At 37.8% G+C, this 15,099-nt stretch overlaps 1 protein-coding gene across 1 annotated transcript; it reads left to right on the forward strand.

Moving 5' to 3' along the window:
* Nucleotides 1–1,659: 1,659 nt before the first annotated feature.
* On the forward strand, nucleotides 1,660–13,244 carry crabp1b (cellular retinoic acid binding protein 1b). The gene is made up of 4 exons (XM_036583918.1): nucleotides 1,660–1,771; nucleotides 3,474–3,652; nucleotides 6,845–6,958; nucleotides 12,841–13,244. Exons 1-4 carry the CDS (start codon nucleotides 1,702–1,704, stop codon nucleotides 12,889–12,891), a joined length of 414 nt encoding a protein of 137 aa, XP_036439811.1. The 5' UTR covers nucleotides 1,660–1,701; the 3' UTR covers nucleotides 12,892–13,244.
* The last annotated feature ends 1,855 nt before the right edge of the window (nucleotides 13,245–15,099 follow it).

A 15,099-nucleotide genomic window follows, 5' to 3' on the forward strand; every position in this document is an offset into this window, starting at 1 on the left:
AATGCCCTGAGATATTTAATAATAAGAGAAGGATTCTCAGACATAATGTTATTATTCTGCTTTATCACAGCTGGAACAGCGCTACATGTGAATAATATTTGTGTCCAGCATTAATTTTAAAATCTCATCAAGGGCTCCTCCAGTTATATCATCTGTAAATACTCACATACATTAAAGCACACTTTCACTAACACACAGTGTTAAGTCGCTTTGTAAGCTTTATCTTTCATAATATATCTACAGTACTGTAGGAACGTCAGAGGTCACCCTTCATAAGGTGGCCACACCTTATTAATGTATGGGACTGAGATCCTAATGCGTGGCCACGACTTATTAAGATGTGGGAACGAGATAATGAAGTCGTGGCAATGACTTAGTAAGGCATGGAAACGAGGTCATGCCTTACTAAGTCATGGCCACGCATTAGGATCTCGTTCCCACGTCTTACTAAGCCATGGCCAAGCATTAGGATCTCATTTCCACACCTTACTAAGTCGTGGCCACGACTTAATTATCTTGTTCCCACGCCTCACTAAGTTGTGGCCACGCATTATTTTTATTTAAACAGGATGTCACAAGCAGGGCTCTGTAGTGGTCAGTTATTTTTTTCTGAGAACATTTCATTTGCAATTGTCTGTTTACTTGTCTCAGTGGGCTTCTTGACAACTACACATCCTTTCAGACTCAGACTCAGAGGATAGCAGGTCTTTCAGATCTGAAGCAGGAGTGGAGCTTGATCTTCTCCTCTCTCTCAAAGATGAAAGCTTTACACTGTCTATCTGATGGGGACAGTTTCGGTGGTCTACCACATCTTGCTTAGTTGTTAGGAATCTCATTTTCTCTGCAGCTTATCATAATTTTTTGAACTCTAATTTTGGAAACTTCTGTTATTTTGTCACTTATTTTTTTTGGCTTTCACCTTTTTTACACAAGTTGATTATCTTACATGTAATCTCCTTAGAAACATCTGCTGAAAAATGAATAATTTGTATTTAATGGCCATTTTGATTGGAAATGAAGTAAATGAAGGGTGATCTCTGACTTTTGCAGAGTACAGTATGTCTTGTACGGGTTTGATCCTGTAAGCCTGCAATCTTCCATATATCTATCTGTCTAGATGAAAATGTTCTTGTCTATAATTTTTAAATCTGTTTAAAGTTTTAATGCTGAAATTCCTTTTTTCTTTTTTTTAAGTCCCCATAGCTTCCTGGTCAGTTGTAAACAATTTCATAAAATTATTCCATACAGGACCCAGACATTAAATAAACCTATTATTGCATTAAGTTGCATTACAAAAGTTACTCATATTCTTTTTAGTCTAGGCTCATGCATATAATCTTTGCCTGGTAAACTGGCTTATAAAGTTAGTGCAAACTGAATCTTAGATCTTGGTAGAGAAGCAAGAGGTATTAAAGCATTGTGACTCTTCTCCTGTGAGCTAGTGCATCTGTCCAGGAGAGAGGGAGGGACATCTGAGGCACGTCACAGAGGCTTTACTATCAGCAGTGGTCCAGATGAGCACAGCAGACTGAGAGAGCGGCTGAGACGGTGGATGAGAGGGCTACAATAAGGAGCAAGGGAAATAAGAAGGAAAGAGGGACAGGCTTTGAGATTAGAGATAAACATCCAGAAAGGAATTCTGACTAAACGGTTGCATCATTTTTAGGGTGGCCAGTAGTCTAAACCTGAGCAAAAATAAAGATGCCGAACTTTGCAGGGACCTGGAAGATGAAAAGCAGTGAAAACTTTGAAGAACTTCTCAAAGCCCTCGGTAAGTTCTTGGCTCGTTTGTTCTAGCGCATAGGGGCCTTTGAGCATTAAGAATACATTGTGATCACATGTGGTCATTTGTTTCCTCTATGTCTTGCCTGTGACATCTCCTGCCTTCTTGGTTTTTCAGCAGCATATTCATGGATTAAGTGGTGTGAAGAGTAAATCACTATTATTTTCAGCCTGCTGCCCTGATTTTTTCTACTCCTTTGTTTCTTTGGCAGCATGTTTCATTCTTATTCAAATTTCCAGTGTAGAAAGTTCTTTAGAGTTCTTGGGAGGCTAGAGGTAGAAAAAAATATGTGCTCTAAAGCATACAATGTTACTGCTTATTTTACTTAAAATTGCTTATTTTATTAAAATAAAAATTATTCTAAGCATTGCAACGAACTCTGTATACTTCGCTATGTTGTAGAATGGAATGGTGAAGTCCGCATTGTGCAAGGTACGGGCGGATAAACTTATTATGTATGATGAAAGCAATGGGCTACTCTTAGAAATAAAGGTCTTTCAGTGGTTCTTGGCTTGGATGTAGGGTTCCTACACCTTTAATTGGTACAGGTCCATTACAGTATGTGGAGGTTCTTTGAACTTCAAACTCACACATCTCATTTACAAAACTGATTCTATGAGGAATGCTCCATGCAAAGGTTCTTAAAAGGAACTTGTTTTTTCTATGGCATTGTAACTCAAGCCTTGCTCTTTGCCAGCTCTCAACACACAGGGGTGGATGTGGACTGTCTGGGTGTTCCTGAAGACCAGTTTGAGAACCGCTGTTCAATGGCATCACTCCAAAAAAAACACTTTTAGCATGATTAATTTTTAGAATGTTACCATCGTATCCTGATTTTTGGGTTGATGACTACGGATGCTTACTGCACACGCATGTAATAAAGGGCTAAAGCTAATAATTAAATTGGGAAATTGAAGACTACAGATCTAAACAATGGCTCTCAGATCTTTCCAGAATTTGGAGGGATGCAGGTTTCGAAGAAAGAACCTAGCTTTGAGAGAACCCATAATGATTGGGGTCAGGAAGTAAGCCAGACACTTACTCACTCAGTTGTTTATACCAGTCCTTTTGTGCTGAAGGCCAGTGGATAATCAGTCCGTGTAGCGATCCATTGCACTGCAAAGAGAACACGAAGCCAAGAGCTGAGACATTCCTTCCAGTCAACACCTTGTCATCGCATCCCCATATTGGCCACATCTGCTGATAACGATCTGCTCTGTGGTGGCCAGATGACTTTTTATGCAGAAAAGTACATACCAGTGGAGTGTACGGAAGAGTGCTGAGCCTGACTTATGGCTGAGAAAAACGAGTGCCAGTCAATCACATCACATAGTTCTCATTTTTCTTCCTCAGCGATTACACAAAAGCAACACGAATGCTATTCAGCCATGCCCTCTGACTAGACAGTAATCATGCCAGAGACAAAACAAATCATGTAATTGTACCCATCTTGGAGGAAATTATGCCAACATGGTAAGAAGAGATGAAACACAGTACAAAGAACATGACTGTTCCTGGAAAATTTGATCAAACCACCTTGAAATATAGTCTACTTACTCTAGTTACAATGTAAATAGTCTTGTTTTGAGATTTGCAAAGGAATGGAATCAATTTAAAACAATCTTATTGCCTTTCTGGGAATCTAATTTAGGCTGATTTCATGGTCTACTCTGTACTCTATATTCTGTAGGGGTGAATGCCATGCTGAGAAAAGTTGCCTGCGCTGCAGCCTCAAAGCCTCTAGTGGAGATCCGTCAGAACGGTGAGCAGTTCTACATAAAGACCTCCACAACCGTCAGGACCACTGAGATCAACTTTCAGATTGGACAGGAATTCAATGAGGAGACAGTAGACGGGCGAAAATGCAAGGTAATCGTAGAGCACTGGGATACCTTATGACTATGAATGGACTTTTGTTGAGCGTAATTAGTATGATTATTCATGATGACCAATCACTGATGTAAGATGTAAGACATGACTCAAACTGAAAGCCATGATACTGAGTCTACTTCTCTGATCACAACTTTATGTGATCATCCCATGACCTTCTAGTGAACTTCAGAAAGGACACTAAGATCTAAGCACTAGTGTGCAAATCTGTCTGGCTTCTCAAACCTTTGGTCTGATGCTAAGCCAGTACACCGACAGGCCAAAGGCAGACTTAGCAAGACTTACTTGAACAACTTCACCCCTTGATCTACTAGATTGAAGGAGCTTCTCGCAAAAACTGACACAGATTATGTACAATAAGAAACAACATGCACTCAAAAAAGTAATGCATTGAGTTTATATTATTCAAATGTGTATATGAAGATGTGTCCGTGACTCTGTCCAAATAATGAGCAAAAAATTGCGCATAGCAAATATAATCTGAAATTGATTTACATTTACTGCTCTGACCTGTTGAAGTAAGGAAACGTCATGGTAAAGACATTTTGTAGCATAAATGGCAAATAGCATGGCCTGCTACATTAGCTTTAGCAAAAAAACTCTGATATATTTGTAGTTTTAAGCAATAAGGACATGCAGAAAATACTAAATATTAAAATATAAGATCTTCTTTGCTTTTATTTGAACCCAGATGAGGTTTCCCACACTTTTGTCCATGTGCTTTATGGCTAATGTATATTTATATCGAAAGTATGTTTGTTTAGCTTTGATAAAGCCTTATTTTGGATCATCCGGTCAGAGTTGCAGTAAGGACTTATGAATGTGGGCCGGACAAAGTTATACAGTAAAAATGACATAATTCACTGATCAACAATAGTTACTTCTTTTAAAGTTTTTGAAGACTAAAATCACAGGTGTGAGACTTGAATAACACTTCAACCTAAAATATATTTCATAAATTATTTTAGCTCATTATAGTTACATAATTATACAATTTTGCATGTGAAAATATGTTGTGACACTAATGAAATATTTTCTGTGTTTCAAGCAAAAATGTGAACATGAAAGTGATTGTAGTTGTGAATAAAATATCTAATAATATACATCAACACAATTTTGTTTTTTAGTTTACTCACTTTTGTCATTAACTGTGTTGATGTAATATATTGTATTCATGTGGAAATCATGTACATTTCAATTTAGTAAATTTAGTGCATTACTTTTTTCAGTATACTAATTTATTCAACTTTAAATGCCAATTTCTTTTTTTTTTTGTTTTTTTTTTGTAACATCAGGACCAGGGTAGTTTTTCAGAAAGTTCATTAGAGGCTATAGCCATAAGCATTAGAGGTTCAGTATCCTCTCTCTTTGTTTATTCTGTGATATAGATCTATATCTAGAATTCATGCAAGTTATTAAATGTTCATGATGTTTAATGTGAGTTCTGACTCCTGAAGAGTCTGAATAAGCAGAAAGTGACTACTGCTGGTGTCACTTTATGGCCAAAAAGTCCCCTTCAGAGGCCCTCAACCTGTGGGAGGTGGCTGTGAAAGCACAGGGTGGTCACAGACTAAATCTTCATATGGCGGTCCGACTGGTGGTAGGCAGTTTTACAGGCTAACCTCTATGACCGCTGATTTTTTTATGGCAACATAAAAAAACAACAGTCATGGCTCTGAATAAGCATGTGTTTTTGTAATAAGTGCATTTATTTCACTCACTGCTTCACAACTCTAACATTTAGTAGTAAGAGGTTATTAGTATTGTATAATATAATAAATGCACTGTAGATTTTAACTACTAGATGACCAGTTGCCATGGGGTTTGGGAGTCCACAGCTTGTGGAAAGTTCAGAGGCCCAAGGCGGGGCTCTCGGGGCCTCTCCGGAGCTTTATGGGATGGTGAAATATGGCAGTGACTCACAGCCACTCTGTGGTGATGAAGCAGGGTCAACTGCGATGCTGCCCTCTCCTCAGTGCTCTTATGAATCACACTTCAATGGCCTTTAAGTCTTTGATGTGCTGAGCAAGCATCATTAATATGCTGATATCATGATCTCTTAAAGAGGCCATATCTTTCATTTTTCTTATATTTTATTTTGTTCCCCTGAGATCCATTGATGACATTTGTGTGGGTTTATATACCAAAGGCAGTCATAATTCATTTTTACATGACAATTTTCCAGCCTCTCTGTAGGCATTAATTAAACAGGCTGTTTTGTTGCAGTGCCTGTAAGACTGATATATGTAAATGACCTCTGCTTTGATTGGCCCTGTATTGTGCCTCATTCAAAAAGCAGTACTGGCTGAAACTGGCTCTTTATAACTTCAGTGTGAATGGTTGGGTTAAAGTGCTGTAGGCTAAATAGGTGGATACATGTTGAGATCATGACATGAGATCACAATAAATTAACTGGCTGTTTTTGCTGCTTAGTTTCCATATAGTCGTATGCAAAAGTTTGGGCACCACAGGTCAAATTACATCTTTAGTTGATTTTCTAAGTGAGTTCTTAAAGTATACATCCTCTACAGAAAACAAACTTTTTTACATTTAAATGCACAGCTGCTGTTTATTTGCTGAATTTAACATATTGGAAAACACTAAAACATAAAATGTATCCCCAGTATGTTAAACTCAGCAAAAAATATATAAATTGTGCATTCAAATTTGGATATTTAAGTTTGTTTTGTGTAAATAATATATTATCAATTCAGCAAAGCATGAAAAATCAACAAAATCTGTCATTTGACTTGGGGTGTTCAAACTTTTGCATATGACTGTATGAACTGTATGCCCTGGAGGGTGAATGGTTAGCTAAACTTTGAAACTTTAAGCCTTTAACATTGCTTTTATTTAAAAAATTGCAATTTAGCTTTCCAGGATATGGGCCCTACATCTAACCCTGTAATATCCCAGGTTTATTACATACTAAGGTTTATTATTCAGTAACTACAGGGACTCCAATGCAAACTCTCTGAGAAGTGTATAAAAAAACTTCGGGCCTGCTGGTAGGCCCTGACCATTTAAGGGCTTAAAGTAACTGTAAAAGAGACCAGACATTCCAGCTGTTTAATCCCTAGCATGTTATTTCACTAGATACTAAGTCCAGCATTGCATTGCTCAGCCCAGCATTATTTCTGTCCAGCACTGCTAACCTAAAGTTGTTCACAGAGTCTGGCCACATGGGAGACGGAGAATAAGATCACCTGTAGGCAGACCCTTTTGGATGGAAATGGCCCGAAGACATACTGGACTCGAGAGCTGAGGGGAGACGAGCTCATTCTGGTGAGGAACCTTTCTTTTACATGGTCAAAAGCTTTAGCATTGTGTACCATTCACAGCTTAAGGGCATGTTCAGAATATGGAGTTATGAAATAACTGTTTGGAGGTGGACCAAGCTCCTTCTTCCAATCTAACATCCTATAAATCTCTATCTTTTGTTTCCTGTGATAAAGTTTTCACACCCCATCACCTCACTCAAATCATCTTTAGTAACTGACAGATGTGAAGTGGATGGCACAATATAATCATTTGATTCATACTGGTGTGAAACACATGCACATTTCTTCACTTGGCTTACTGCTCTACTCTTCTAGCATTTCGGAAGGAGAGTTACAGTTGTTTGCTGTACAATGTCTATGTACCACGCCTAAGTGTATGCACATGGAAACCAATTATTTGTTGTAGTTGACAGTGGGCTCCATTTATCAGGATCAGAAAACACTTAAAGGGGAATTCCAATGACATTCAGATTCAGAATGTCTGCGTAATTCAACGGTGGAGATGTAAACAAAGACCTTCAGAGTGGTTTGATTTGAAAAGTTTCATGGTAGAAAACTCCATTTCTTTACAGTGGTGATAGGGACCAGGGGTTGTGATGTCTACAACACAAATATAGCCATTTTCTTTACTATTCAAAATGACCAATGCACCATCACATCTTCTGTTATGTTGAAAATAGTAAAATAGTGGTAAACCAAAAAAAAAAAAAAGAAAGTTTTCTTTGGATATTATTTTGCCTTTCATGTGCTTCTCCTCCAAGAATGTAGTTTAAAACTACATTTTAAGCCAAAACATCATATCTAAGACAATCACCAATGTCTCAGGCATCTGGCAATGTAGTTGCAACAGAGTAGTGACTTTATGTAAGTAATCTTTTGCGGCATTTTAGAGCAGTTGCCTGGTTCCCATCACATCCACTGTGAACAATTCTGACTCGTTAAGTTTCTCTAGAATGGAGCATTTCACATCAAACCACTCTAAATGACTTTGTTCACATGTTGATGACTTATTTATGCAGGAATCAGTGGAGTTCTCCTTTAATGCACCAAATTAGGATGTGATCATAAAGCTTTTTCTTGGTGTTACAATGTAATAGCGAAGGGATAAAATACATGCAGCTTGCAGTTTTCCAAGCGTCGTCTCCCGAGCATTAGATTTTCAAGGCAGATCAAGTCGTGCACTTTCAGCTTTGACTCAAACATAAGGTAGTGGTTAAGGCACATTCCATGCAGTTCTGTGTGTTGCGCCCATCAGAAACACTTCTCTGATTTCACCCATTCATGGCTTTTCTGTCTGAATCACAAGAATGTGGCATCTCGCAAACATCTGGCCCGTTTGGTTTTATAGACCAGATGGACAACAGTAAATGGCACTAATAACCCAGTGGAGAGTTTTACTGGAGAGGAGGATTTCCTCCTTTACTGCCTTTGCAGTCCCTGAGGGACATCAAATATGTTCCTCTCTTCATGAAGTATCTGTGATCAGCTAAAAAGAGGCTTTTTTGTAAGGCTGAACAAAGACGCTTGTGAAAATGTTAAAATCACAGGGGCATCCACTGAAACTACACTAAACAAAGAAAGCATTGGATTTATTTGATTCAAATATGTATCACTGAATACAACATATTAGATCAACACAATTACTGCCAGAAGTCTGTAAGTATGCATTTGAATCAAGTACGTTCAGTGTATCACATTTTTCAGCTTATTCACAGCATAAGAGCAATTCATATCCATGAGATAATGGGAGGGAGACTCTTTGGGAATTTATCAGATGGACAGCTATGAGATTTATTACAGTGTCATGACCCATATTGCATGTGTAGATTGGCCTGATCCTCAGTATAATAAAGATCAGACCATGCAGATTGGAGAACTGTATCAAAGAATATTTAGTTTCTAGTTAAAAAAAGATTAAAATAATGTACTACAGTAATGCATTCCTTCACTGTTTCTAATAAAACTACAGTAAATCACTGAACACAGCACTTAACTGCCTCTCCACTGATGAGCTCATGTAATGTAGTGCATTGCAAAGTGAAGACCCCTCTCCACAGCCGGTACTATGACTCGTTGATAAGCCATGTCTTGACTTGCCCCAGGAAATACTGCAGATACTGTACCTGTAAGTGCACAGTCGACCGTCAACTCTCAAGATAGATTGGAGCTCAGTTTTGGGTCAGTGGCGTCTGTTTGCCAGTCAAATCCTGATCCGCACGGCCAACATCAAAGTAATTCCAAGCTGACAGGGAAATGAAGCTTCCGACGACAGGATGAATGAGCGACCGCACATTTATATGCTTCGCTTGTTCCTCTATTCGTCAGTCATTTCATCAGGAGGACATTTATTGATATTTGCTGAATAGTTATGTCAAAGTATTTGACTGATTACAGGAAATTTCAGGCTCTGGTCTGGAAATCATTCATTTTCTGTAAGAACAGTAGGTTTTATTTATCAGAATCGAATCAAAAAACGATCAAGATACAAAAATACAGGACACACACGACATAAAACAAACATATTATCATAAATTTTTCATATAGATAAAGTAAATGTTGGTAGGCATCCCTTGTCCCTAGTGTGGGATGATAAGATGTTGATGTTTGATTTCTACAGTCTACCCCATGCTGAAAAGAACTACAGTTGATTTGTGAGTGTGAAGAACTTCTTAATAGTATGAGGAATCTTCACATGATGTGAGGAAAGGTTCTGTACCAATTTAAGGGTTCTTCCTAGAACTTTTATATTACATGAAGATTTTTTAAACTTAAAAAAAAAATAGTTTACTAAAGAACCAAAAGGTTTTTAGGGAACCAAAACTGGTTCTTTTATGGCACCGTGCCAAGAACCCTTTTTGGCACCTTTGTTTGAGCAGCAAATTGGCAGATTATCTCACCTTTCACTAATTTTGTGCCTGCCAAATCGTAAAGTAAGTAGTAAAATGGCCAGTGAAGACCCCAGTTCCTGAGACAGTAGGATGTGAGAAATGAATCTGAATATTTATAAGATGATTAATATGCTGGGGTGGTAGAACAGCCTCAACCCACACTCAAATAAAAGTATTGTCAAGGCTGTGAAATAGTGACTACAACCTTGAGTAGAAGAACAGAAGTTTTATAGCAGCATAAAACTACTTATAGTTTTATAGCAGCATAAAACTACTTATACTCATATGTGTGGTTTATGTTAGTCATAATACATTTTTACAGAAGTATTTTTCAACCTTTGCTTATCCCTTAGAATCAAACTGGCTGTTTTTGTTACTGTGCCTTTAAGAGTGATTTATGTAAAGAGCTCTGTTCTTACAGGCAAATACAGCCATATGCAAAAGTTTGGGCACTGCTTTTTTCAATATGCATGTTTTGTTGCTAATTAGTGTTTAGCTTGAGGTTGGAAAAAGGTCTGGTGAAAATGAATTATGACTGATTTAGGTACATAAACCTCACAGATGTGTTGATATTAGGGAAATATAATAAAATGCAAGAAAATGTAAGATGTGACCCCTTTAAGAGATTATCATATCAGCATGCTAATAATGTTTGCACTGACGTTCCATCAGCATACAGGCCACATTTTGTGTTTTATTTTTTCCACAATATGTTAAATACAGCAAATAGTAATTGTGCATTAAAATGTGCAGAGGTGTGTTCTCAGTAGAGGATGTGTTAACTTATTTTCACTTAGAGAACATGTTATTTGACCAGGCCCAGACATTTGCATACAACTGTGTATTGAAATGTTTTCATAGCTTGCATTTTTATTTGAAAAAAGGCAAGAAAATTTGGTTTTCCATGACATTTTAGTACTGATTACTTATACTTACAGAACTGCAGTTCAAAAGTCAGTACATATGCTGTCAATAACATAATATAATGGAATTAAGTGCAAAACTACCTGTTAATGATAAATGTAACTGAGTAAATAATATTCCTTTCCTATTTATTATACTTAAAAGCACTGGTTAATCTATCAAATGTAATCTGACTGAAATATTTGTAACATTGCATTGTAAACCAAACAGAAATAACTCACCTATAACACATTTTGAAACTGTCAAACTGTATTATTTTGGCACCAAGTCGTCCCCTATGTGTGTCCTCAGGATGAATCTGCTGTAATAAAGCTGGCACTCTGAGCCCCTCGCATTGACCCAGTCCGGCCTGCACTAATGGGCCTCATTGATCATGTTACGTGGGGGAATGCTAGCGACGTGGAGGGCCCTGACACTCCTCTCACTAATGTGTCCCAGGGCGCCGCTGCACCAGGCAGATGGCCTGTCTTAACACCAATTCTTTAAAGTGTGCACAAGGTGGGCCGGCCCTCTCTTCCTGCTCTGGGACGCAGATGGCGTTTGGCGCTGACAGCCGCCCCGTTTCTGTCCTGCTGTGCTTTTCAAACTCCAATAAATATGGCAGGCCAGCAACGAGCTGTCAAACCAGCCCACTCTTCCTCCCCTCTCGCACTGACGTGACTGACAGTTCATCTCTCAGACTGTATGTAGTCTCAGCTCAGAGCAGGATATAAGATCAAATGTGTGACTGTGTGGTGGAGCGCAGCAACAGACCTCAACACAGCATTTTATAGACACATATGATAGGAACTCGGCGTTATGATAAGCATATTAAGGGGTGCATTTGAGTTCGGTGCAGAATGTTTATCATTATTTCAAAATGTACCATTCACTTCTCAGTCCATACAATCCACATATAGAAATGAAGCAGCCGAACAGCCTTTTAGAAAAACCAATGCTTTTACATACACATATATCTGCCTATTGGCCTACAGCTATGTAACTCTGCCCTTTCACGCTACAGTTATAAGTAATGTTTCAGCCTGGTTTGCTCTTGAAATGAGCCGCAGTACAGGGCAGCCAATCAGAACAGAGGTCATTTACATATACGTCTCAAAGGCACAGTAACAAAAACAATGTCTTCTGAGAATTGGAATTTGACCAAAAACAAAAAATAAATCAAGACTAGGCAAGGCTAGTTTTGCTGGCCTGCCACTGGCTATATGGCATTTGTCATGCAAGTGTCTATGGTGCACTTAGATCATTATCACTACTACTACTACTAATAATAATAATACCACTTAACAAGAAGACCCCTCATATAAAGGGTTTATAACTGGTTTAAAGTTAGGTCATCAGTATTTACACTTCAAAATAATTCATAAAGAGTTATAATGCATAAATAAAAAGGGCAACAGTGACCTGTGGCTTGCTAAATAGTGATCCCACATTCATCTACACTGTTAAACTTCAGATCTTGCTGGTTATATATCTTTTGTTGTCTTCTCCATCAGTCACCACTAAACCTGTCAGCATCTTTAGATATTCATATTCATCAGATACGACAGCTCAGTTTTGCCCTTTTTATATGTTATAACTGCTTATATGTGCTCAGTGTTTTTATTGTGTTTATGACCTAATTAATAACCATTAATAAACTAGTTTTAAACCATTTGCCAACCCATTCTAAGGGTAGTTTTATTGTAAAGAAGTCCCAGTAAATATCTCAGTAAATCGACGTACCTTAATTTCATAGTAATAGCCTCTGCTTGAAACAGGAAGCTAGCACTATGCAGTTTGGCATCCCATCAGTCAGTCAGTGAGGGAGTAAGTAAGAGACAGTGATTCTTGTAGGCTATCCATCAAAAAAGAATATTGACATTTGTTTTAACCACTAAATAGAAAACAGTGGAGAGGCAGTTAAATTTTATTGTGCATTGTATTGAATATACATTTTATTGTGAAATTTAGATATTGATACACCCCTAGTAGGAACGTACTATTCTCTCATGTATCTCCAAGAAGGATCAAATAGGAAAAGATCATCTTTCCATAGCATTAAATAAACATTTCTCTCTCTGTTTTCATTCTTTAGGTTTTCGGAGCCGATGACGTGGTGTGCACGAGGATTTATGTACGAGAATGAGCTCCATGAAGAACAGATGGAAAAATAGGCCAACGCTTACGCTTATTCAGCAGTGACACTTCATTTACACTTTTTACATTACAGGGCTTTTCATAACAATTTGTAGTTACCTGCGGGAAGATTGTGTTACAGATAGAGGGCCGTGTCTTCATCATGTAGAGCAGCAGTATTTGGTATAGGTCATAGACAATTGCACAAGGTAGAAGTCAAGTCAAGGAAAGCTTAAAAAATAGAATACTACGTGGGAAACTGTCTTTACATTAAAACCTGTCACATATCATCATATTTCTCATTTCATGTTTAATTGCTTTGTACTTATCATCAGTAATTAAAGTCTCCATAGAGATATCTTACTAATGTGGGACTACATTTCTTTCACAGCAGTGATTATCTATCATTAGCACCCTTTAGTGTATACACATAAATTACAGGGCAATAATCATATGGAATAATCACAGTGTGATATTACTGTGACAGCAAGTTGTCATTTAAATTATTATAGCCTTTTTATAGAAAGGCACCAAGTAAAATTACAACACAATTTAGCTTAGTGTGGCCATTTTGAGCTGGATAAAAATTCTGGAAACTCCATAATGACTCTATAATAGTGTATATTTCTTAACAATAAATTTTTCCCCAGAGTAGCTTTTGAGAAACTAGATTGTGAATAGTTAAAGGGCCCATATCCTACATTTTTGTTGAATTTTATCCCCCCCATATGATCACTTGTAACATTTGTGTGGTTTTATGTACCAGAAATATTTTCCAACTTCTCTTTAGCCCTTACAATTAAACCAGCGTTTTTGTCCCTGTGCCTTAAACTAAACTGCCATAGGCTGAATAGGTGGATTTATAAATTTGTTAGTTTTATGACATCACAAAAACTATGACTTCAAAGCAGGCTTAGTTTCCTTATATGGCCTGGGGAGTGAACTTAATGTTTTTGAAACTTGAACAGGGTTACATACCACATCAAACTCTTTTATTAGAAAAAAAATGAGTACAGTGCACTTTAAAAAGAAATGGGCCCTTTAAAATTAGAAAAGGTTTACAACTGAGATCAAACCTGAAACTGATCATCATTAGCAGAGCAGGAAATCAGTGAACAAACAGTGAAACAGCTGATCTCTCCCTCTCTCTCTCTCTCTCTCTCTCTCTCTCTCGTTTTGTTGCCATGGTTACAATTACATCACACATAGAGGGTGTAAGTTAAATCTGGGCCTGGTCCCATCTGAAACTGGTTCTAGCACAAACGTTCAAATGCTACCAAACCTTAAAACATCTGTTTGGAGGAAGAACATGAAGATTTCATCTCAAAATATTTCTTTTCCCTCCCTGTTTTTACCTCTGAGAGCAGCAGCTATATCACTGTGGAATCTCGCTTTATGAAGTCATCCAGCTCTCATTACAGAAAATCAAAGGAGGGCCAAAACAACACTTAGTACAGCATTGAAATGATCAAGAACACGAGAACAACTCTAAAGCTCTACGGTTTTTTTTTACCAGATGATAAAATGTAAAGAATCTAATGTGCAGCTAATGTGTTGCTCAGGGTAACCAAGCAGAAAGGCCTGAAGTTTCCACACTTCATTTGTGAGAAAGCCACTCCTCTCCCTGACAGCATCCATTTTTCAGTGCTGGGGCCGGCCCACTGAGGGCCCAAACGCGCCTCTTTCAGCTGTTCCGTGAGAGAGAGTGGGCAACAATGGACTGAGCTGAGATCTGTGGGCTTCTGGCTGTGTAATGACCAGTTACATCACCCACTACTGAGACAGGAAGTCTGTCTGGGTCTCAGAACTTTCAGTGAATTAGCAACCAGTGCTGCCTCTTTTCTCTCCATGACTTAAATGTCACTATAGTTACTTTATATTTTTTTATAACCAGCGTTTACTTTAAAAAGGCCTCTAGATATCAGATGAACACATCTTTGTGTGTGTATATATATATATATATATATATATATATATATATATATATATATATATATATATATATATGTGTGTGTGTGTATACATACATACATACATACATCATCTAAACCGCTTATCCTTCTGGGTCGCAGTGGGGTGCTGGAGCCTTTCCCAGCTGTCATTGGGCGGAAGGCTATGTGCATGTGTGTATATATATATATATATATATATATATATATATATATATATAAATAAATAAAAGGTGAGAATACACGTGTAAATGTCAGAGACCATCCTT

Source organism: Colossoma macropomum, unplaced genomic scaffold (assembly GCF_904425465.1).
Source record: "Colossoma macropomum unplaced genomic scaffold, Colossoma_macropomum, whole genome shotgun sequence".
Classification (NCBI taxonomy): Eukaryota; Metazoa; Chordata; class Actinopteri; order Characiformes; family Serrasalmidae; genus Colossoma; species Colossoma macropomum.